At 38.3% G+C, this 24,280-nt stretch overlaps 6 protein-coding genes across 8 annotated transcripts in view; 5 read left to right on the top strand and 1 right to left on the bottom strand.

The window, feature by feature from the left end:
• Positions 1-24,280, bottom strand: part of LOC118733871 (carboxypeptidase M) — a 60,911-nt gene that overhangs the window by 20,320 nt on the left and 16,311 nt on the right. The gene's annotated exons all lie outside the window — the stretch shown is intronic.
• On the top strand, positions 4,983-6,271 carry LOC118733873 (chymotrypsin-2). Its single transcript, XM_036463497.1, has 2 exons — positions 4,983-5,582; positions 5,669-6,271. The coding sequence occupies exons 1-2, from the start codon at positions 5,350-5,352 to the stop codon at positions 6,219-6,221; spliced, it is 786 nt and encodes a 261-aa protein (XP_036319390.1). The 5' UTR covers positions 4,983-5,349; the 3' UTR covers positions 6,222-6,271.
• LOC118733874 (trypsin alpha-3) lies at positions 10,934-12,148 on the top strand. The gene is made up of 2 exons (XM_036463498.1): positions 10,934-11,422; positions 11,533-12,148. The coding sequence occupies exons 1-2, from the start codon at positions 11,187-11,189 to the stop codon at positions 12,062-12,064; spliced, it is 768 nt and encodes a 255-aa protein (XP_036319391.1). The 5' UTR covers positions 10,934-11,186; the 3' UTR covers positions 12,065-12,148.
• LOC118733877 (serine protease SP24D-like) lies at positions 17,739-18,550 on the top strand. Its single transcript, XM_036463501.1, has 2 exons — positions 17,739-17,959; positions 18,025-18,550. The coding sequence occupies exons 1-2, from the start codon at positions 17,739-17,741 to the stop codon at positions 18,548-18,550; spliced, it is 747 nt and encodes a 248-aa protein (XP_036319394.1).
• On the top strand, positions 20,532-21,419 carry LOC118733876 (serine protease SP24D-like). The gene is made up of 2 exons (XM_036463500.1): positions 20,532-20,819; positions 20,894-21,419. Exons 1-2 carry the CDS (start codon positions 20,578-20,580, stop codon positions 21,417-21,419), a joined length of 768 nt encoding a protein of 255 aa, XP_036319393.1. The 5' UTR covers positions 20,532-20,577.
• Positions 23,660-24,280, top strand: part of LOC118733878 (serine protease SP24D-like) — a 28,149-nt gene continuing 27,528 nt past the window's right edge. The window contains exons 1-2 of the mRNA XM_036463502.1: positions 23,660-23,895; positions 23,990-24,268. Coding sequence (XP_036319395.1) covers positions 23,660-23,895; positions 23,990-24,268 — 515 coding nt within the window. The remainder of the gene's footprint in view (positions 23,896-23,989; positions 24,269-24,280) is intronic.

Genomic DNA, 24,280 nt, shown 5'->3' with positions numbered 1-24,280 from the left:
TCTGTTGGTATACGGTCGCACTTGTGCTGGTTTTTGAACAGCGTTCCAAATGTCGAAGTAGTAGCCTTAAATACACCCTGAATACTTCCCCTCAGGGGTAGCCTTCCTATGCAACTCTATTCAAAATTATTTCTGAATTGGGGATTTTTTTTCATTGATTTGATAAGTTAGTACCTGTTTAGATAACGTAAAACTGCAAAGCATTATTAGTACATACAATTTCATTAAAATCATTAGAGCCTTTTCCGAGAAACCTATACAGTCCGCGTCAAAAATATGAATACCCTGACGTTTCTTTATTTATATTTTACATACAAAATTTTTCTTATCTATACTATATATAAAATTAAAACCAAAATTTTTTGTTAGAGCGAAACAGCCGATGTACTGGGTCGGTTTATATGATTAAAGTTTTAAAATGACAAATTTGTACCTCGATAGGATAGAGTGGTATTTTTAGAATCAAATTTTAATAATAAGTATGTTTACTTTGACCTTCAGCTTTTCCTCTATTTCATAAAGATAAAGTTCGTCAGAAAAGAAGTTGGCGCTGCGCAGCAGAAACCTAATTTTACGTCGCTGTAGTAGCAAGCAGAATAAATAACAGCAAAGAAATGTATGTTTCAGTTCATGCAAATTCTGCACAAAACAAAACTCAACTATCTCAGTGCAACAGATCAACATTCAATGAATCGAATTAGATTTTAAAACATGCATACATTTATACTACTATATATTTTGAAAACCATTTTTTTTTTGTATTCGCAAAGCTCGAGAACGGCTGAACCGATTTTTGGAAATTATGGACACCTGCCGCACACGGCCCAAGGATGGTTCTAGGCTAAAAACAAACCGAAGTTTTCATAATGCATATCTCTGGAAATGTTCATGGTAGAATACTGGAACTTGGTATAGCGATATATGAAATCAAGTGCATACTTTTGAAGAAAATTTTGGCCTTTTTGAAAAGGGGGCTTGGCACCTCCCATACAAACCAAATTTTTCATACTACGTATCTCTGGAAGTGTTCATAGTTGAGTACTGGAGCTTGGTGCTGCGGCCAACAAACGTACCGACTTTTAGCTATCTTCGAATGTATTTATAATTCTTCTGTAGGTATGTTTGCGAGTGAAATCCTCTTAATGGGTGTCCAGACTTTAACGAAATCTTTTGTGTGAGTTTGAGTGGGTCTCTGTATGGTTTAGTTTCAAAATTTAACCCGCCACTTGGCGCTGTAGTTGAGTTAGTACTAAAAATCTTATTTATGATCCGATTTGGATAATATTTAAAATATGTATTGGTAACGGTAAGAGAAATACTATTGAAAAAAAAGTGCTGTCAGGTGGCGCTAGTTATTATTAAAAATCGGCAAGTGAGAAAAGGAGCAGTGAATGTCAGATTAAATCGACCTGTTGCACCATTGTATATCGACCTCCCCTGTGTTACTATTGGCGCAATGGATGTGACTTATTATGCGTTTAAGCTTTTAAGGTATTTCGTTTGAAATAAGTGTATGTATATTGCATTTCTGTAGAACAATGATACGGACCCATTTTGAAATTGCCACCAACTATACTATAAAGCTTCTAGGACAGATTCAGTATAGAACCGGATCATTGTTGCCGCCAGGGAGGAAAGAGTTCTTCAAATTTATTTCGTTTTGCGATTAAACGTGCTAAAAAATGCTGCACAATTGGAGAGTTTGAAGAACTTATTTACGGACATAACACTTCCGTTAGGTTATCTAAAGCGGCAAATGACCACCAAAGCATAATCATAGCAGATGAATGTACCAATGAAAATCGTTTTCAATAAATAAAAATTTATTTTGGGCGAGACGAAGTTCGCCGGGTCTGCCAGTTTTCTTTTATAAAAATATAGTTCATGCAACAGCAAAAACCAGCAGAATAAATTTTTTCAATTCTATATAGAACTCTATGGAATGTTCCTCACAATTTTCCACTGTTCACCTACTAAACATTGAATATGCTATGTAAAGTTGTACTATTTATTTAAAATTTCAAGTAAAATTTTCTTAATGATAAAAAATGTGTCGAATGTGTCCACATAGTTGTAATGCTTCTTAAATCCTGGCATAAGCAACGAAAAGCATCATCAATTTCAAGGTTGTTCTACAAATACTTAGCGTAATAGGCTTACAAAGGACAATTCTAAAATCGGCCTGTAGTTATATGATTGAAACGGTCTTCCAGAGTGGCACACAAATTCACACTTTTTCAAGTTGAGTGACATAACAAATTATTTAGGTCCGCCTATACTTGTTCCTTATCTCCTGGAGTACTAATGAACTTAAATAACTGAACGTCGTATGCGTACATTAAGCAATTCGAATCCCTCAAAATATTTGGAAGCTAGTTAATGAATAACAGAAACAAAAGAGGGCTTAGGCGGCTGCGCTGAGGTACACTAGACGTCACATGAATTACCTGAGATATTTTTTTTTTTTTAAAGATAACTCTCTATTTCCTGGCTTTTAAATAAGGAGAAAGCCAGCGCAGCAAGATTGGAGGGAAAACAATTTTATCGAGTTTGTATATGAAAATTAAATGAGATACCTTATTAAATGCCTTGCTGAAATCAGTGTCAATGACATTAGTTTGACAGTTACTTTTAAAAAAATTGTTCACATTTGTAGTGAATTCTAGTAGGCCTACTCAAGAAGCCTGATCTGAATGGAACAAAAAGTTCCAAAGGTTGATCACGTTTGATTATGTAAACCAATACATATGTATAAGCAGAAGAAGAGAGAAGACCACTTGAAGACCCGCAGCTTCAACGCTGGGGTGAGTAATCTTTTGAGGTCATCCGTGAGGTTGCTTCGTTCGTTGATCAAGCTAAACAGATAAATCTCCTGGTAGCGTTGGACACGTTTATTATTTTACGTTACTTGAGTACGTTGACGCATCCTTTCAGCCAGTGTTGCCGTTGTGCGACTAAAGGGGGTCAAATTGACTCGACTTTTGGAAAATTTTGATTTTTTTACCCTTTTCCAAAATTATGTGCGACTTTTGCCACTTTTCGAAAATTTTTTAAGGAAATGTTAACAGAACCATGCTATTAAATGCTCAGCCACAGATATTAAAACGGTGAGCGGCAAATTACTTAAGTGTTCGACAGCCATCAGCACATTTTTGACATCAAATCTCAAAGTTTAAAAGATTTAAACCAACGGTCCTACAGAGTGGAGTCCTTTCCACATTGCGGTGTAACTTGTACAATATCTTCAAGGCGTGTGTTACTGACGATTAATCGATATTGGAATCAGATAATTGCACTAAAGATTTATGTTTGAAACATTTGCCGACACTTGGGAAAAAGACCAACAAACTTTGCTGGCAACATAAATATAAGGCAATTAACCGGGTGTTTCTACATTTTGCTGCACCAGCTTGGTCATTGGGACCTCGACGGACTCAGTGGATGGGGCTTTAGATAACAACAGAATATCTTCCGATATCGCCTGAACACTATTTACATTACAAAGCCTCAATACTTCATGCAAGTAACCAAAATTTCAGACTCAGCAAGAAATTGTTGTTAGATTGCGGCTGAATAGATCTTCTTTATTGGCGCTGTAACCGCCTAAGCGATTTTTCCTGAGTCCAAGACAGCACGCCAGTCATTTATCTACTGTGCCAACTCACGCCAATTGGAAATGCCAAGTCCTTCTCCACCTGGTCTTTCCAACGCAGAGGAGGCCTTCCTCTTCCTCTGTTACTAGCATCGCGACTCGCGTTGAATACTTTCAGAGCAGGAGCATTTCTGTCTATTCGGACGGCATAGCCAAGCCAGCGGAGCTGAATAGATACTCGCTTGAAATATAGTCAGTTCCTAAGTATCGCTATGAGCTCACAGATGGGGTTTACACCCAAATTGCACAACCTCTGGACAGATTGTTGTGCCGATAAGCCAGACACGACAATCACCGAGAGACTTTCACGAACCCTCACCCCGTTCGATCACTACTCCTCGCACTATAAAAGCTATAAAAGAGCATGTACTTTGATTTCTCGACTCTTCTACTAACTTGCTTTCAGTAACTATTTTCCTTAAATAATATCCGAACCAATATCAGGTCACTGGACTGCGCGATAGTGACAATAAAGCTCGGGCAAGTCCTTATCATAAATATATAAAGTTAATTGCATGGCAGACAAATCCTTATCTGACGTCAACTACTCTCACAATGTGGGTATTTTTCTATCTATTTACCTACAAACCATGGCTTAAATCACACTTCTTCGGGAAGACATATAAAAGTTGGTCGACAGAATCCATAAGGTGATGAAACTACAAATCTCACTCAGTTTTGACAAGAAAAAGTTCCGTCTCACTCATTCTAGGACATCGTCTACCTTCAGCAAGTAACCACCCACTTCTCAATAGCAAGGCGTGCTAGTTGAACGAAACTGCCGGCCAATGATTGCCGCTAATGCTGTCGTCGGCGAGAGAGGTATTGAAAATATAGAGCACTAGATGTGTGACTGCCTTGACCTAGCGGGATAATGAACTTTTAGCCTAGAAGAAGCACATTTCACCATAACTTTTTTTATTGTCTGGCGGACCTAAGCGCTACACTCGTGAATTTTTGCGGTCTACTAACATAACGGAGCAGATGGGAACTAAATATGCCTCTTCAAAGAGTACCACATTGGGTCCTCTGGGACTAAGTATGTCTCTCTCCTCTACTGTATGCAGCCACTTTAACCTTACCTAACCGAACCAGTTAACCGCAGAATAAGGATAATGTGAATTCTATAAGTACAATGATAAACTAATTTAATGCATAGTATTTTTAAGATGGCAGCGTCTCCACAATTCCTGAATCCCCCAAATCCAGACTAGACCAACACGTAAAAAGCCGTCAGATGACAAATTTTCAACTAAAATTAAACAAAATATAAGAACGAATATTACACCCTTTAAACAATATTTTTCATGTCAGTTGAAATTACTAAGAAGGCCAGATAAAGCTAAGTCTAAGCATAATAGCTAATTGTAAAAATATCCATAAGCGATAAGGCTTATAATAACGGCCTTTTATGCTTTTATGGCCTATATACGACACTTTGCGAGTACAATTAAGCATTTAGCGGACATCGAAAAAAAATTACATTTTCTAATCAAGCGAAATGGACTCTATGCGCTACCGAAAAAAAATTACCAACAAAATATGTTTTAACCATTGCGGAATTCTGATAAAGACAAATGGACACGAATTCAAGTTCGTTGACGCAATTTATACTCGTAGTATTGTTGAAATTATAAATTTTGTAAGTTCTTCAAAAAGTCAGCCCATCGATAGCGAGCAGTTAAAGTTTCGTCGCCATGGCTGTTACACGCATCATCGCTTTGGCCACTATTTTGGCAATCTCCCACGTTTGCGGCACAATTGCCGCACCACAAGGACGCATATTGGAGGGTGAGAATGCCGCAGCCGGTGAATTTCCATGGGTTGCTTCGGTTCGTGTGGACAACGCGCATGTTGCTGTAGGCAGTATTATCAGTAAATACCACATTTTAACCTCAGCTCAAGGCGTCTCCGAATTGGGCAGTACACCGTGAGTAAATCGAAATTATATGAAAATGTTTAGTAGCCTCTTTAAAAAAATTAACTCTTTTCCTTATTCCCATTCTATGAAAACAGCATTTCTTCTTCGCGTGTATCGGTGCGTGTTGGCAGCATTAACCAGTTTGCTGGCGGTCGAATTGTCAGCGCCGGTAACATTCTTATACATCCATCTTTTGGTAATTTCTTGCACAACATTGCCATCATTACCTTGGAAGTACCGCTAAGTTTTACCGACAGGATCGCATCGATTGCTTGGGACAAGAGCGAACTCAGTGAAACATTGGCAGATGGCATAAATGTGATATTGGCCGGTTGGGGTCTTCAACTATCAGGTGCTTCTCCATACAGACTACAAAAAACCACACTGAGCGTGTTAAGCTCTCATGAATGTGAATATAAGGCCGGTTATGGCTATGAATCAGCTTTGTGCTTAAACCACGGTGTCAATCAGGGCATCGGTCGGGGTGATGAGGGCGCTGGTGTGGTGTTCAACCACACTTTGGTGGGTGTAGCAAGCTTTTTCTTTGGCGCCGGTGGCACTGAATTCCCGGATGTGAGTTGCAGAACGGCTTACTATAGCGATTGGATTGTAAGTAATGTTGACCCAGCGCTAGCGTATTTGAAATAATAGAAGAGTCTTTGAATATTTCTAGAATAGACAATTGTGTTTGTATTATAGCACAGGCGAACAAATAAATTGTGTTGATAAGAACTACAAAAAAAAATGGTATACTACTTACGAATACATATGTTTTCTGTGAGTTAGATGTCTTTAAATTTAACACAAAATAAGTATGTACGTCTTCATGATGAGCTTATTTACATTACAGTTAAGTACTAGGAAACTAAGTAAATACGTACGTAGATATGCACTTTTTGGTTTGCGAGCACTTCATAACTCCATGAGAAGAGTATAGTGGCTACAATAGCGGACGGCGTAAAGGAATCAAACCCGACTTAGACGTCGAAACTGATTACCGCACGTCTTAAGATTTCCATACATTTTCCAACTAGTAAAGAGTGGCAAGGGGGCTACTGTCGGTAAATAATGGTATTTCCATCATTATACCGGTGGCTAAAGGATGGGAAAAGGAGTCAGCTCGGGTCTATATGCCAAGGACCTCCTGATAAGGCGACTTGTCTCATGCCGGATGAGAACGGTCGGTGAACGTCATTATTTTCGTTGAAAGGCCTGCATTGAAAATATTAGCTGCCAATGTAGTTAAGTCGTAGTAGTAGGGAAATGTCGCGCATCGTGGGCTTCACTGGGTCACGCTAAAATATCTCTCTGCTGGGTTTCTGGACATATCAATATCGTAGGGAACGAAATAGCCGATGAGGTGGCTAGACACGGCTCGAAAGTGCAGATTAACCAAGCGGATAATAACCACCGATTTTTTTTTGCTACTAAGTGGTATTGAATAACACATTACAGCCGTAACAAATGACCTACGCATTAAACGGGATAAATGTCAGATATTTATGGTCGTGACTCAATAAACGTCGTACTGAAAAATTATTGAGGCTAAACTAATCTGCAGTAAGCGCTTTCACCGGCCTCATCACAGCGTCCAATGCGCCTTCGATGTCGAATTGAGGAAGAAGAAGAGGAATCGATTCATCTCTCCACACAAGGCGTATCAAGCATTTGGTATAACGCTTTTTCAATAGTTACCATGCTGAATACTTCGGATAGAAGGATGTGCTTCCTCCTGGCACCCATAGTGGGCATTCATGAGGGGAAAGTCTAACTTATAGTAGCAAAAAAACATTGGTCTAGTTTATATACATACATATGTGTGCTTTTGATTTTCCACATTTCATAAAGACATATGGAAAAGATTGTAGGTCATAATGATACTCCAAATTAACTCTTACTAAATGATATAAATTCCGATCCTTCAAGTAATTATGACCTTAATCCAGGAATGAAGTTAAAGGCTGCAAAGCTTTTATGCTGCAAATCTTACTTCAAAGGATCTGTCCAAACGTGTACGTAAACCGCGATAGAACCAAAGTTAAGAGAGCCAACCGAAGGGTTAACTAAATTGGACAGAAATAAGGAATTTGCCGGAAAATGAGTCACAGATAGCTTAAATATCCCCAGCTAGGACCCAGATAGGTCTAAATATTATATTAACCCTTTAATAATTACTCCAGCCTTGAGATATGTACATATATGTACATTAGGGCGGTTAAATTTTTTCGACAATGCGCGTATAAAATAGGAGGATTTTACGTGATATTTTAAGAAAATCGGCCAAAGAAACCATGGGTCTAAAATCAATTTGGAGTTTGCCAAATCGCGAAAATAGGGCTCGAAGAAAATGTGAAAGTTTTCACTGTTGCGCCCTCTATTATTTTTTGCTTTCGCGAAGTATATTACAAAACTATGAATAATACCTACATATCTATACTTTTCCGAATCTCAGTTCCACGAAAAATTGGTTAATATTTTTCAACAGATTACATTGCTCACTTTTCTACCACTTTTTATTTGTGTGCGCGGTCAAGGGAACTGCAGCTTGCACTTTATTTTGATATACAAACCAATTCTTTAGTGCTACAGAGTGCCCAAACTAAGTCGTACGACTGAGCAATTATATAAAGATCTTAATCTTTATAAAATTTTAATCTTGCTCTTAATGTTGATGTTAATCTTAACTTTAATTTTTACCTTAATTTTGATCTTAATCTTAATTTCATTCTTAATATTAATCTGAATCTCAATCTTAATCTAAATCTCAAAATCAATCTCAATCTTAATCTTAATCTAAGCCTTATTCTTAATCTTATTCCTAGCTTAATATTAATCTAAATCAATCTTAATTTTAATGTTAATTTTGATATAAATCTTAATCTCAATCTAGATCTTAATCTTAATTTTAATCTTAATCTTAATCTTAACTTTAATCTTACCCTCAATCTTAAGCTTATTTTTAATCTTAAACTTAAATTTTATTTTAATGTAATCGTAATTTAAATCTTAATCTTAATGTTAATTTTTTTATCTTAATTTTGATATAAATCTTAATCTCAATCTAGATCTTAATCTTAATCATAATCCTAACTTTAATCTTAACCCCAATCTTAATTTTATTCTTAATGTTAAACTTAATATCTATTTTAATCTAATCGTAATCTAAGTCATAATCTTAATTTTATTCTTAATGTGAAATTTAATCTTACTCTTAATGCCCTAACTTTAACCTTAATCGTGTTGAACCACTACCGTCATCCTCTCTCTTTTTCTGTCTTTTTTCGTTTCATTGAAGTTTGGAATTAGGGCCCAATGGCCGTGTCGCTGGTTTGTCACATCGATTTTTGCTTTTCCCCCCAACCGAGCACAAGAAGTTTAACTTTAACTGTATTTATTAGTGTCCAATCGAAGGTTCTTCCTGGTTTCGGTATTCGGCCTATTCGCCTGATTTTTTATCCTCGGCTTCGACCTTTGGCCGAAAATGCCGAACAGTTAGGCAATTAACAAGATGTTGTGTTTATCACGAAGTTACATTATTTTACGACAGTAGTTAAAATTTTGTTGTTGCTTCGCATCTCTACATAACACTTTTGAAAATGTAAGAACTCTATACATTATAAAAATCATAAAAGTGATACAATTGCGTTTTTCTGTAACTTTGTTGAAACATGGGCGCTATTTGGAAGTTTCTCAAACAGAAAAAGTCAACTGCGATTTGCAATGTGTGCCAGAAAGAGCTTTCCCTGGGAAGTGAAGCGTCAAAAAAAAAAACAAACAAGCTTGAAAAAGCATTTACATTTGCATCATTCACAATACCAATAATGTTTAGCGGCTGTGGAAAATTAATGTTTGTGTTCCTTTTATTTAAGAAATAATAAAAACTAGTGAACCCGTATGGCGTTAAGACGCCCAAATTTAAATTTCAAAAACTTAAATAATATTCCAAATGTTAGTCAGAGTTATAAGAGATCCGACTGTCATAAAAAGATAAGTCTCGCATAGTGCAGGTTCTTAATTTCATCGACCATCAATTTCGAAACACCGGTGAAAAAAGTTCTTGATAAAAAAAAAAATAAAACTTTATCACACTAAGGCTAAGGTCTTTAAGTGGTCCTCTCATTTTTGAAATTCCTCTTAAAAAGTATTCTCAAACTAAAATCTTCTTACATCTCTTTCGTCTGACATTGTGATACACATGTATTTGAATAAACACATGGCAACTCTCCTAAATAAAAGTTAGAAATAAAGCCTTTTCAAACCCATTTCGATCGATAGCAATTTCTTAATAATTCATCCAACTTATTGAATATTTTGAATGTAACTTTTTAAACACGTGGCAATCCTCTTCAGACATTCAAAAAGTTCAAACTATTCTTAGCATTATTTATTTTGATTATGGAATTTTTATATTTCATATACATTTTGTAATAGTTAATTGAATTAGACCTTTCAAACAGGTGGCGGACCTCTTCAAAAGTATTTTCAAGCTTAATCCGTGTTAACTCCCCTTCGTCGGATATTGCAATATATATTCATAATTAACTGATGAATTAAGTGAAATTTGACTTTTCAAATATGTGGCAACCCCACTATATATGGTTCCGAAATAGAAAACCTTCAAACCCAGTTCGATTGATACCCATATTTTAATAACTCATTTAACTTATTAAAAAATTATAAAAAAATGTCTTCCAACGCCTCAAAAATATTCTTTGCTTTCAAACTAAAGATTTCTTATTACTCCTTCGTTTGACATCCATATTTTAATAATTTCCTAATTCCCATAATTCAAATCGAATTTGATTTTTTAAATAGGTGGAAACCCTTGTTAGTTCAGTTAAGAAACAAAGCTTTTCTAAACCATTTCGAGTGATACCCATTTTGTGGTAATTGACTTATTTTTTAAATAATTTGTATATAACTTTTTAAAAGGTGGCAACTCTTTTCGAAAAAGTAAAACCTTATTGCACATCTGCAGTCCAAGCCTTTTAATATGACACCTCACTTTGTGAAGAAATAAAAAATCAGAGGCTTATTATTTTTTCGCTTCGGTGTTCGGCCGAATATTGAATAGTACCTAATATTAGTTTCGACTTCGGCTTCAGCCAAAACTCCAACTTCGGTCGGACACTAGAATTTATGGACGCCGTTTACGTTTTAAACGTTGTTTTTAGAATTCCCAAACTTTATCACGCAGCAACCTTTGGCTACCATATTCGATAAGATTAGTCAGTCGGTGAAAATAATCGCATTCCGAAAATAAATTAACCTGCAATAAATGTATGTATGTATGTACGTATGTACTTACTTGTATATGCATACAAACTATTACACATGCATGCATACATACATACGTAACAAAATAATAAAGTGTAGTATAAACGTCCGAACGTGCCGCCACTCCCATAAAAGTGGGCCATAAATTCGCCACTTCAATCTTTCTACAGCAATTCACTGTAGCTATTTATGTATGTATAACGATCACATTGTGACGATCGCAATACAAGTACAAACCCGATTTTCATATCAATCCCAAACGCACTCAATTCCGAATATACAATTTGCCGCAATTCAACAGTTAGTCAAGTTAGTTTCAGTATCAGCTTAAACGCAATGCGTTCAACAATAATTTTTGCACTCCTTGCTATCGCTTTCGCTGTCGCTGGCACCAGCCGCGCCTTGTCGCCTTCCAGCGGCCGCATTTTGGGCGGTGAGGATGTTGCCTCTGATCAGTTCACTTTCGCCGCTTCGGTGCGTTTGGACAATGCGCATGTGTGTGGTGGCAGCATTGTTGGTGAAGGGAAGATATTGACTGCAGCCCACTGCGTCATCGATGATAACAACCAAGTGTAAGTACAAATGCCAAAGGAGAGTTAGAGACTTTTACTTAAATAAATAAATATGTAGTTAATTTTATATAAATAAAATTTTTTTATTTTACATTTCTTTGTATTTTCAGTGTCGCCAGCGGTCGCGTTTCCGTACGCGTTGGCAGCGTCAATCAGTTTGCTGGCGGCAGAATCGTTTATGTCGCTGACATTGCAGTGCATCCGTCCTATGAATACATACGTAATGATATTGCTGTGTTGACACTAAGCAGTGCGCTAGTAGCGAGCGATAAACTTTCCATAATTGCTTTGGCCACTAGTGCCGATCAGGAGCCACCAGTGGGCGCAGAAATTACAGTAGCCGGCTGGGGTGAACAGTCCTCTGGTACTACGCCCTATAAACTGCAATCGACCACTTTCACAGTGGCCAGCGATGAGGTGTGCTCTAATGGTTATGCCGGTAATGATGAGACAACATTCTGCCTGGCGCACAGCCTCAAGCAGGGCAGCTGTACTGGTGATGCCGGAAATGGTGCCGTATACAATAATCGGTTGGTTGGTGTCAGCAGCTTTGTAGTGGGTGCATGCGGTTCGCGCTATCCAGATGTGTTTGCGAATGTCACGCACTTTGCAGAGTGGATTCAGATTCAACTTTGGATTTGAGGAGTTGAAGTCCGCAGTTTGCAGGGTGTTGATAAAGAATTATGTGCATATTGAAATAAAAGATGTTTGGCTGAAACAAGTGCAGACGTTTTTGTTTCTATTATATGTAGATGTTTGGTTTTTTACGGCAAAGTTCTAAGCTTCTCACTGCTATTTTGAATTGTTAGTGCGGCTGCCGGTTCACCGAAAACCGGAGCGTGTAAAAGGCATTTATTCCTGAGCTCATTTTTTTTTATAGATTTTTAGTACTTTTTTTTAATATATTTTCTAAGTTGAATGCAAAATCTATGGATGTGAATATTGATATCGAAAAAGACGTGTGTCGATAGCAACATCAATAAATAAGTCTATATAAATGTATGTATCGATAACAGCATTGATATACAGGGAGCCTTAGACCACCCATCCTTTCCCTGGAGAGATGCTCTGTCTTTTGGTGGTATTAGCGACTATCGGTTTCGATCGAAAGTGGGTTAAACTGACCGGAAGTCGATTTTTTTTTAACGTGCATGTTTTTACTACCGATTCGAATACTGAGGATACAAATACGTAACTTTTGTTTAAAACTTTTATCAACGAAATATCTCTTACAACCGCTAAATGATCTTTGGACTTCAAATAGTCCTGAACTGCTTAAATTAAGCATTTGGAATTGAAAAAAAAAAAAATATGTTCAACCCACATCCAAGCGAAACCGGAAGTCGGCAATACGATCAAAAGATAGAGCGTCTCCGACTTGGTTATTAATTTTTTTTCGTCTTCCAATAAAAATATTTTCGGCCATTTTAGAAGTTTAGGACGAGTTGAAGCTCGAAGGTAATTTAGGGGTTGAAAATAGCACTTCCGAGAAAAAAGTAAAAAAAGTTACGTAACGTTACGTAACGTTACGTTAGTAAAAAAAATTTACGTATTTTCATCCTTAGAATTGGAATCAAAAGTAAAATCATAAATGTCCAATTAAAACAAATTACTTCCGGTCAGTTGAACTCACTTTCGGCCGAAACCGGAAGTCGGCAATGCCTCCAATACATAGAGCATCCCAATTTGATAGGTGATATTTTTGCGTTTTTTTTTCAAAAACAAAAAAAAACATTTCTCTCCATTTAAACGGGTGGACGGGTGGTTTGCGACACACTGCATATGTCGATAATAATATGGATAACGATACCACTTACAATTCCACAAAAAAACATCGATAAATACCAATATCGATAACGTTACTAAGACATACAATAACGATTTGGTACGAATAGGCTAGGTAACGTGTCAGTCACGCCAGTAACTCAATCACTTAGATATTTCTTATAGATTTTTCATGCAGCGTTAACTAGAGAGAATCCAAGTGAAATACATCTACTAGATTCATCAATTGGGTGCTCAAAATAAAGTTCCGCAGGCAGCTGATTTCCACTCCTGAGAGTTCCTGTGGAGTGTTGATGAAATACGCGCTGAGATGTTTAAAATTTATGGCGTTTTCGTTTCTGTCCTTTCATCAGAAACACTAAGAACTGTGCAATCAAAAGGCAACATTTTTTGTAGAAACGAAAACGCCCTTAGTTTACCGAAATCAGAGCAGTTGAGAAAGAAATGCTGCAACGATTCGACCTCGGCTTCCTTCAAACAGTTTCAGCAATAGGTTATGTCGTATCACATGAATTTCTAATAGACTGTGCCCGGTCAGGACATCTGTTAGAACCGATAGTTGGCGCTTAGCCAGCTGCAGAAGTTACTTTGACCGCTCATTGTCGACCAGCGGCAAGAAGGGCTTTGCTACTTTGTGTGTTGCGCGTTTTCGCCCAGCGCTCGCTGAGCCGACCATCCAGAAGTAGTACACAGCTTATCACAATAACTCCTATGCCTTCACTCTCCGGAGAGAAGAACTCACGGGCATCTTGCCTATCTAATTCATCAACCTAGCAGTTTCCTGTAAAGTCCCTGTATACTTTTGGGAATTAAATACCTACTTTTTGCAATTATGAGAAATCGCATAATAAAAAAATTACTCAACTTCATTAAGGCTTAGATAAGACAATATTATTCAAGTATCAGTAGTTGTATATATGTAAAAAATTATTTTGACTTTTAGTCATATCAATTGATTAGAAGAGACAATTTTTTACTTTTTTACTGTGAGTCACAAGCAAAAGGTTTTAGAGGTGTTTCCATTAAAGCAGGCTATATGCTTTAATTTACCAAAAAACAGCTCACACTCCCTTTTTTGCGTTCTACTTAAAAAGAACCCTTTTGACCATGAGGAATATATGTAACTCTGCAGAGTCTGCATAGCATCGTAGGAAACAGCACCAGAGATGTGAAGTATCTAACTCTAATCTCTGATACTAAACTTTTATATAAAAAGCGTTTGGATGCGATCACGTACATAACTATAGATCTATGAATAACATCTACTTTGCAAAACTTACAATAGCATATGGGGTGGTTATTTTCAAATATCGGCCTACACCTTCTTCCACGGCGAGCTTACCCATTGTATTCTTCTCAAATTTAGAGTAGGGTTTGGCAAAGGACTTCATGTGACTTCTTTAATCTGATGTTGGAGAAGATAGTAAGAGCTGCAGAACTGAACCGCTCAGGAGCAATTTACTCCAAGAGCGTGCAATTGCTGGCTTATGCCGCTGATATCGACATCATCGGCAACAAAAACCGCGAAGTCTGTTCTGCCTTTCCCAAGTTGGATAGGGAAGAAAAGCGAATGGGTCTGGTGGTAAACGAGGACAAGACGAAGTATCTCCTGTCATCAAACAAACAGAACATTCGCGCCTTGGCACCTACGTCACTGTTGACAGTTACAACGACGCCGAGTACCGCAGACGTTGGAACGATGAGCTGTATGAGCTTTACAACGACATGGAAATAGTGCAGCAAATTAAAATACTGCGGCTTCCCTGCCTTAAACATGTCGTTCGAATGGACATCGATACTCCTGCTCTGAAAGTATTCAACACGGAACCCGCTGGTGGTAGCAGAGATTTTACAGAAAGTGGCCATACGCGTAGCCACGCCCACTTATTGTTACATGTGTATATCTTGGCAACCGCTGCACCGATTTCTTCCAAACTTGCCACAGTTATTGGCCTTGGTACAGGATACCAAATGGCCGAAAATTTTTAAAATCGGACAATAACCACGCCCACATCCCATATAACGGTAATTTAGAGAAATACGAAATCTTCCATAAATCAGTGAATATTAAAGCTAATTTATTCAAAATTGATGCTTGCAACAATCCTTTACCAAGAAATACGCTTATGATAAAATTTTGGAAAATGAGCGTGGCACCGCCCACTTATGATCACATATATATATATCGGTAACCGTTCAACCAATTTGTACCAAACTCGGTACTTTTATTGTGCTTGCCACATAAAAGCAAATGGTTGAAAATTATTGAAATCGGACTAAAATTCCGGCCGCTTTTCATATAACGGTAAATTTCAGAAATGCTTGAAACTGCAATATTTCGAAATTTAAGGACGCTAATTTACTCAAAATTGATACACCCCGGCTAACCATCTAGCGGTAGGTTTCGGAAAGGTGAAAAAATATTTATTTAGTATTTGCGCCGGGTATTTAATGTTCGGCTCCGCCCGAACTTAGACTTTCTTACTTGTTACGAATGAAGAAGTGCAAATTCGGGAAGGGGTATGGGTACGGTGACCACAAATATGGATTCAAAATGAAGGACTTTTTTTCAAAAATATGCCCACATATATTTACGTAGTATAAAAATATCGAAAGAGTATTTATGATTCTAAATTCTTAATACATTTTAAACTTTGAAAAGGAATCACGTTTTCTTCATCGATAGCAATCTTTTTTACATGAATATTTATAAAAGTATAGTAAAACATATTATAATTACAATAGCTTACACGAAAAGTGAAAATCTTTAAAAGATTATTTTATAAGCAAATTTTGAGGCGTTCAAAACGAAAACAATACTCTTTTTGTTTTTTGTACTTTTCGCAGTTATTTGTCAAAAATCGACGTCATGAATCGACGTAAACGACGAGTTACAAAGGTATTTGTGTGCCCTTTACAAAAATATATAATTTGTGCAGATTGTGCTTCATAGCATTTCTAATTCCATTTTGATTATCGTTGGCTCAAATTTACTGTAATGATATATCTTCTTTATCGAATTTTTAAACTAATGAAAAAAAAGAATCAATTTGATTTGATTTTGATTGAAAATCTCACTTTTTTCGACTGTGACGACAAAATGCAAATGGTCGCCTAAAGCACTAATAATTTTCATTGAAGTCGCCACAAGTTATATATTTTGGTAAGAGGCACATCAATACCCTTCGAGATGTAAGTCGCTTACGTTGTTTGGGAGATTTTTTCATGAGATATTGAAGAAAAGCTACGAAAAGTACCAAGAAATAATTTTTTGAAAAAATCTATCCATTGTCCGATAATTTTAAAATAACGAATAAAATGCGGGACAAATGCAGGACACTTGGAAAAAAGCAGTACATTTTCAGGTTTTTCAGGTTTGAAAAACTACGCAGGACCGACCTTTGAAAAACAGTACGGTCCTGCAAAAAACAGAACGGATGGTCACCGTAGGTATGGGAGATGTTATACGAATTTAATATAATTTAGGTTTTATAAACGGGATTTTATATGACTGGTGGTCGTGTCAGTCGGCCGATTTTGACCATCTTTCAGATTAATGTTGTTGTGGTTTAAACTAAGACACAAACCGAATTTCATTATATCGGATAACATTTACCATTTCTGCGCCCTAGTGTTGTGGGCGTGCCCATCTATATGATTTTAAGATTTCACCATTGCTAAGCAGAACTACCACAGAAAACAAATTACACTTAAACTGGAATGCAATTGGTACTTTTTGCCATATTTGATATGGTGCGCTTACACTGTGCGCCGTGCTTATTTAAAGGATGTGTTTCGGCGTTTCTCTAAAACAATTTAAGTGAGCAGGACTCGTCCCAAGCACTCGCCTAAATTTGTACAACTCATCGCACCTATCTACGCTTTCGCAGACGAACGTTACAATGTCGTTAAGCAATTATTTTTTCGGACTTATAGTACTGCAGATTCCTAGCCTGACTGTGTAAAGATCTCTGGTAATGCAAAAATAAATCCCCACTTTTCTTAGGATATCGCCGTGGGAAAAGTAATTCATTTTCGAATGTGAAAACGGCTGTTTTAATGATTATTTTTTCGATTACAATACAATACATTTTCCCACTGGGTAGTTTTCCTCTTCGGTCGCTAGACGAAAGAAAGGAAATCTAAGCAGCCCACAAGCTTTGCTCACTGAAAGCGGTCTTGAGTACTGAGGTCTAATTTGACTGAACTAACCAGAATGGTTCGCATTGCGGAAATTTTTTCTTACCATTTTACGAGCCTAATTGAAATTCTCAATTACAAGTGTGTCGCTAGTAGCATTGATTAAGATAATCGAAACTTAAACCGATAAGATTACCAAGTATTAAGCTATTATCCAAGGTATACATAGTTTTATTGTTTAATTTATAACTTAAATTGATAATTTTCGACTAACGACTACGTATTTTCCCGTGTTTTACTCCACTCAACTCACTTTCGAATATAAAATTATGAAATCAAGTGCCAAGCAATTTGTTTCCTACTACCAATCGGCCTTTGCGCATTCTCACTGATGGCTTGCTACTACTTTCTGGCTATTTTTGCAGTCATCCTTGCGGCTGCCACCGCAAATCCTATGGGTCGAGTGGTTGGTGGCTATGACGCTGTACCCGCGCAGTTCCCCCATCAAATATCGCTGCGTATGAGTCATCGACACATTTGTGGCGGTTCCATCATTAAGTCCAACTACATATTGACTGCAGCGCATTGTGTGGTGTCATCCGGCACAACAGCGTGAGTACAAAAAAAAAGCTAAACTTTCCAAAAATCATTTTAATTCTCTATTTCGTTCCCCGCAGTTACCCCGCTGAGGATTTCACCATTCGCGCTGGCACACACAATCGCATCGCTGGCGGTGTCATCGTTCAAGTCAAGCGCGTCGTGGTGCATGAGGGCTATGCTTCAATCACAAATGACTTGGCTTTGCTGGAATTGGAGGAGCACTTGAGTTTCTCTGAAAAAATTCAACCTATTGCTTTGCCTACTGCTGAAGTTCCTGCTGGCTCTGTGGTTACTATTTCAGGCTGGGGTCTGACCGAGAATAATGGTGATACCTTGCCCATTATTTTGCAATGGAATACCGTGCAGGCGCTTAGCAAAAGTCAATGTTTCCGTAAGATTTTAATCTCCTCAGATGCTTTGATTTGCTTAGACCATCCGTCGGGCGCTGGTGCTTGCAATGGTGACTCAGGTGGTCCAGCAATATACGATGATCAGCTGGTGGGTGTTGCTGGATTTGTGGTTATTGGTTGTGGAACTTCGCGTCCCGATGGATATGCCAAAGTGTTCTACAATCTCGAATGGATTAATCAGAACATGATTTGAAGTGCTTAAATGAATGTATATCGGTGTGAAGTTTTGTAGAAAATAAATTAAAAAAAGCCTAAATGTGTGTATGATATATATTTTTCTTGGTGAAAGTGAGCCTTGTCGTTTTTTGAGCGAGAACCTATTAAAATACCTCGTAACATTCTTTTTATTTGGTTGTTGGTGCCTCGGACTAGGTGTATTTTGTACGGAAACCGGTTGGTTTCCAAACAAAATGTGACAATGGATGGCGGATTTTGAAATCAAAGAATATTTTAAGGGAGTGCTCAAAGCGCTCAAAGTTTTCCATCTATTTTATATGGGGGAAAACAACTTTTCATAGAAATGGTATAGAATTCTTGAAAATCAATATTTTTGATCGGAAAACTCTGGTTCTCTTCAAGAGAACTTAAACGAGCAGGGCACACCGAATTTCATCAAAAAAGATTTTTTTTAATTTGCGCCTGTTTTTCTAGAATTACTGAACGATAATGTAAACCGATTTTGGCGATCTTTCAGATTTATGCTTTTCTCGTTAAAACCAGCATATGCTCTGAATTTCATCAAAATCGGATAACATTTACTATTTCCGCCCTTAAGAGCTGTGGGCGTGGTAGCGCGTAGAATTTTACTATTTTCCACATTTATTCATTCCTAAGTGCCAAACAGCGCATATACCAAATTTCACCGAATTTCTAGTACGGTTACTACTTTTGGCCGCAGCTTATATGGGGACGTCCCACTGTGTAGCGGCACTAAATGCACTTTCATCCTTCGAGATCAAATCCTCAGTGGTCTTGGAGGGTGTAGAGAGGCTTTATGCTGTAGTTGAGAATAATACCCTCCGATTGCTATGAATACCAGGGCAAATGGGAGTCGAAGGTAATGAGGAAACGGATTAGTTGGCCAGTCTGGCCGATTCCTGGACCCCGATAGGGCGAGACCTTTCTTTAAATAGGTCGCGACACGATAAAGAAAGCGCTAAATATGAAAAACACCAAAGTAAGGGAACCATGGGACGTCTTTAAACCAAACGCTAACTAGGAAGGAATCTGAAAAGATACTGATGGGCCTCCGGCCTCCCTAAAGAGAAACTATTTAAGAATCACTGCAGGTTTTTTGACAGGCTATTGTAGGTTAAGAGATCACCTATACAGTTTAGGAGTCTGGTCAAGTGACCTATGTCGCCATGACGCTACCAAGAAGACTCCACTACACCTGCTTCTGTTTCACGTAGGAGGGAGAGGAGCACATTTACTCCCTGCCCCGGTTCTAATCGGAATTCGTTAGAGTCTCTAGGCCTGGATGAGGTGTTGTGAAAAATTTAGAGCACAGTAGACCTTCTGGTCGCATTGAAAGAGTTCGGAATCGATTCCTTCTTGCTGACGTGGTCCTCTGAGATTAATTTGGGCAGATTTGTTTTTGCAATTTACAGAGTGGCGTTGTTCGAAATTTTATTATTGGGATGAACTGATTCTTGATGAAATAATGATCGCAAAACAGTCATGATTCTGAATTCTCTAGATTTTCTTCAATTCGGGTAGGTTCTCCCAATGGGACTCAATCCATCGAAATCAGGGCACGTCGGCGATTAAGTACTTCAACGATAGTTATATGTTTAAACTGAGGTCTTCACGTGGCATAATAAACCCCATTATTATGGTTACAGGAATTTCACTGATTTCGGTAAACAAATACATCCTTCAATAAGATAAGAAAAGGTGGATTCTCCAGAGTTAGTGTATTAAGTTTCTGCAAAAATTCCCGAGAAACGCCATACTATTGTAGCGCAGTGCCACTAAATCAATTTTATCAATAACTAACTCAAAAATCCATATCGTGCAAATTACTGATTTATGATCAAAGATTTTAGACACTACGTTTTATTACAATACAAAAGGAACAGAAATCAGATTAGATATGGATTAAAAATTAATGTCAGGAATATGCTCAGAATACTATATGTGAACTCAAATTAACATAAAAATGAAGCCATGATTCTTTGCGACCCTCAGTTTGCGTCCATCCACGTACAAGTACTAATTATGTCGAAACTATTCATTCAACTTGCGCTCTGTCTTGGGCTAATCGCTTTGGTGAGCGCACATCCCTACACCACCGGACGCATTGTTGGCGGTGAGAATGCTGTTGAAGGCGCATTACCCTATCAAGTGTCACTTCGTTATAGCGGATCGCACATTTGTGGTGCAGCGATTATCAATCAGCGCTATGTGCTCTCAGCCGCGCATTGTGTAGGCGATGAGGATGCCGATGGCAACTACGTTGTGTAAGTCTTTCGGTTAACTCATACATGCCTTCGAGGCTCGATATTGTTAATGTCATGTGGGTATATCTTTCTAGCGATCCTGCTAGCTATTTCTCGATTCGTGCGGGCTCAAGTGATCGCCTACGTGGCGGTGTGGTCGTCAAGGTCACAAACATTGTAGTGAATGAGAATTATGCAAACTTTTTGCACGATTTAGCAGTGCTCCGCTTAGAATCTGCCCTAATTTATTCAAATAACATAAAACCAATTCCTTTGGCCAGCGGTGAAGTGCCGACCGGCGAACAAGTACTCATCTCAGGCTGGGGTCGTCTAACCACCACTGGCGATGCGCCAACTAAATTGCAATATAACTATGTGCAGGCTATATCCAAATTATCTTGTTTTACCAGAATTGGTATGTACAGTGATGCGCTGCTGTGCTTGGGACATCCGGCAAATAATGGTGCTTGCTTTGGTGACTCCGGTGGTCCGGCTGCATATCAAGGCGAACTTGTAGGAGTTGCTAGTTTTGTGGTTGGTGGTTGCGGCACCACCAGCCCAGATGGTTATGCGAAGATTTACGAGCATGTGGACTGGATTAAGGAGCACTCAAAATTGTGAGTTGTTAATTCATTTGTAAGTGCAGTACGTGAAGTTTCTTTTGGAATTCATGTTGCCGATTAATTAAGCGAATAAAAAGTCTTTCAGGTACCTTTATGTATTAAAAGTGTTTTGTTTAAAAGTGCAATATATGAACGAGAAAATATTTACTTTTATATCTGCTCTCTCTGTCTGCTGTTATCTTCTGCTCGAGGCTTTTATATACGTACGTATTTATGTAGTTAGCGTTAAAGCTAATTTAATACTAAAGCAAAATTATTCATCATCATTTGAAAGGGAGTTTTTGTTTTTGCTTGAAGTGTATACCTTTTTAATACTAAAGACTTTTTATTGGTCATGCTTTGCACTTTCTGGGGTCTTCTCCATCCTTAAATTTCAGTGGCGGATCCAGCGGGGGGCGGGGTTTGGGTGTTAAGCTATGTGTCAGTCAGTGGCGGACCCACGGGGGGTGTTTTAGTACACTTAATACACTTTTAATACTTCAAGTCACCTCACCGGAAGTTGTCATTGTCCATGCTTCTGAGAAAGAATTTTACCACTCGTTTGCATACTCTGTCCAAAGTATTTAACGCTTGTTGGCAAAGTGATTCCGCATTAGATTTAGTGGAAAACACTGTTATCGATGTTAATGCTGGTTCCCAAGTAAACTAAATTATCTACTTTCTCAAAATTATAACTGTAAACTGAGACGTGAGCGCCAAAGCGCGGATGCGCTGACTGTTTGTTTATTGAATGGACAAACTTCGTCTTGTCCTCGTTCACCACCAGACCCATTAGCTAAGCCAGTAAATACACGCTCATGTAATTAATTGCTCCCGAGTGTTTAAGAACCGCGGTTCCTTTTATTTTCTCCAACATCAGATTATAGAAATCACAGGTATTCGTTTGGTATTAATAGGCTCGGAAAGCCCTTTCCAATTCTGACTGAGCTGGTGGTACTGCTCAACGTCATTTGAAACAGCCGTATCCCTTCCGCGATGATTCAAAATTCAGACATTACGGCGTATAGGCCACTCCTCTTAGTGCTGTCGAAAGCGGCTTGTTTCGACAAAAAGGTGGTGAACGTCGCTAATGCCCAATCAGTTCGTTGGCCCTGGGATTCAGTCTTTCACACAATATGCTTAATAAGACCTTGTAACCTATACTTAGAAAGCTGATCCAGCGGTAGTTGGCACACGTAAAACCAGTCGTCGGGCATGCGTTCATGCATGCACCTTATCAGCTTCTCGCCGCCATACTTGAATAGCTCAGCTTGCAGGACGTCAGCTCCAGCAGCATTGTCGTTTTTCAGTCACATCATAGTCAGGCGGTGGGACATAGACTCCGGCATCATCAAGTGGGGGATCGGGCCGGTCTTCTCCACTACTTTCAGTGGTGCTGCCATTCAATAGGGTGAAGAAGTGTTCGCTCTATAATTTAAGTACGTTCCGCACATCGGTCTCCAGGTCTCCGTGGTTGTTATTACAGAAGTTCTCCCTGGTCTTGAAGACTTCCGTCAGTCGCCTAGCCCTCTGGTAAAATTTTCGGGCAGCATTTTAAGCTCTTCGCATTCACGTATTTCGGTCTCTCTCTTCTTACTGCGGCAAATACGTCTCGCTTCACTCTGCAGTTCGCTTTAACGTACCAGTCGTTCTTTCGGGCTCGCTGAAACCGACTACCTCTTCGGCTGCGGTACGCCACGAGCGCGAAATATAATAAAAATGATCATGTCGGTAAATTCAGGATGTTTTTTTTTTTTTTTGTAAAATTATGTACTTTTCTTTGAAATCGCTTCAGTACTCCTCGTGCAATAAGCGTTTTTGTTAAACTCTAAAAATTAGAAGGCATTAATATCGAAACGTAAGACGTATTGCGTTAATAAACTTTTCTTAAGATATTATAGCATTTCAAATCGTTTTTATCAATTAGATGCTCGTGGTTATCATACGAGTATAAAAGTATTTACGTGCACACTTACATACATAGGTATGTACTCGTATATATGTATGTAAGTAAATGTTCCAAACGCATACTTATTATCATACTGTATCGAATTGTAATAAATAATTGAGGACAAAATCGAATTATCAAGCAGGTTGGTATTAATCGTCATAAACGAACTAATTTCAGCACATATTTTATAGCTTTGCACACTTTGGCATGATAAGCATAAGTTTACATTTAGTTAGTTAATTTCAATAGGTAAGAAAGTGCGTCAAAGTTTAGTTCCATATCGGACGTAGACGTGCTACGGCATCGCAATGGCCAAATTCGCATTTTTCTCTTTGATCTGCCTGATTTGCGCTGTGATCGGTCAAGCTGGTCCCACGGCGCGTGTTGTGGGTGGTGTGGATGCTTACGAGGGTCAGTTTCCACATCAAATTTCGTTACGTCGCAATTGTTCACATACTTGTGGTGGTTCGATAATTAGTAAAAATTTCATATTGACCGCAGCGCATTGTGTGGGCACCACAGACGCCGCGGGTACCTATTACACGTAAGTACTTTTTTACGAAGTTGCCATAAAATATATGATCACAAATCCTTACAAATACATACTATGTATGTGAATATCTTCTCATTAACAACAGCTACAATGCAACCACCTTCACTGTACGTGCCGGTTCCACCGATCGTTTTCGTGGCGGCGTTGTAGTCAATGTCAAAGAGATCATCACCCACGAGAATTATGGAAATTTCTTGAATGATGTGGCGCTGTTGCGTTTAAGCGAGCCATTAATCCTATCGAAGAACATTCAACCTGTTAAGTTGGCTACAAAAGAATTACCCTCCGGCACGCCGGTCATAATTTCAGGCTGGGGTCGCCTAAAGGCTGGTGGTGATTTGCCACAAAAGTTGCAGTGGAACACATTGTCGGCAAT

The sequence above is a fragment of the Rhagoletis pomonella genome, unplaced genomic scaffold (assembly GCF_013731165.1).
Source record: "Rhagoletis pomonella isolate Grant_MI unplaced genomic scaffold, Rhpom_1.0 Rhpom_scaffold_00002, whole genome shotgun sequence".
NCBI classification, from domain to species: domain Eukaryota; kingdom Metazoa; phylum Arthropoda; class Insecta; order Diptera; family Tephritidae; genus Rhagoletis; species Rhagoletis pomonella.
This window is presented reverse-complemented; position numbering and strand designations above follow the sequence as displayed.

Bases quoted from the DNA above. Each gene is read 5' to 3' on its own strand.
- LOC118733873 (XM_036463497.1), top strand. From the start codon at position 5,350: ATGGCTGTTACACGCATCATCGCTTTGGCCACTATTTTGGCAATCTCC. The intron at 5,583-5,668 runs GTGAGTAAATCG...CTATGAAAACAG, and splicing joins TCCGAATTGGGCAGTACACC to CATTTCTTCTTCGCGTGTAT.
- LOC118733874 (XM_036463498.1), top strand. From the start codon at position 11,187: ATGCGTTCAACAATAATTTTTGCACTCCTTGCTATCGCTTTCGCTGTC. The intron at 11,423-11,532 runs GTAAGTACAAAT...TTGTATTTTCAG, and splicing joins ATCGATGATAACAACCAAGT to TGTCGCCAGCGGTCGCGTTT.
- LOC118733877 (XM_036463501.1), top strand. From the start codon at position 17,739: ATGGCTTGCTACTACTTTCTGGCTATTTTTGCAGTCATCCTTGCGGCT. The intron at 17,960-18,024 runs GTGAGTACAAAA...CGTTCCCCGCAG, and splicing joins GTGTCATCCGGCACAACAGC to TTACCCCGCTGAGGATTTCA.
- LOC118733876 (XM_036463500.1), top strand. From the start codon at position 20,578: ATGTCGAAACTATTCATTCAACTTGCGCTCTGTCTTGGGCTAATCGCT. The intron at 20,820-20,893 runs GTAAGTCTTTCG...ATATCTTTCTAG, and splicing joins GCCGATGGCAACTACGTTGT to CGATCCTGCTAGCTATTTCT.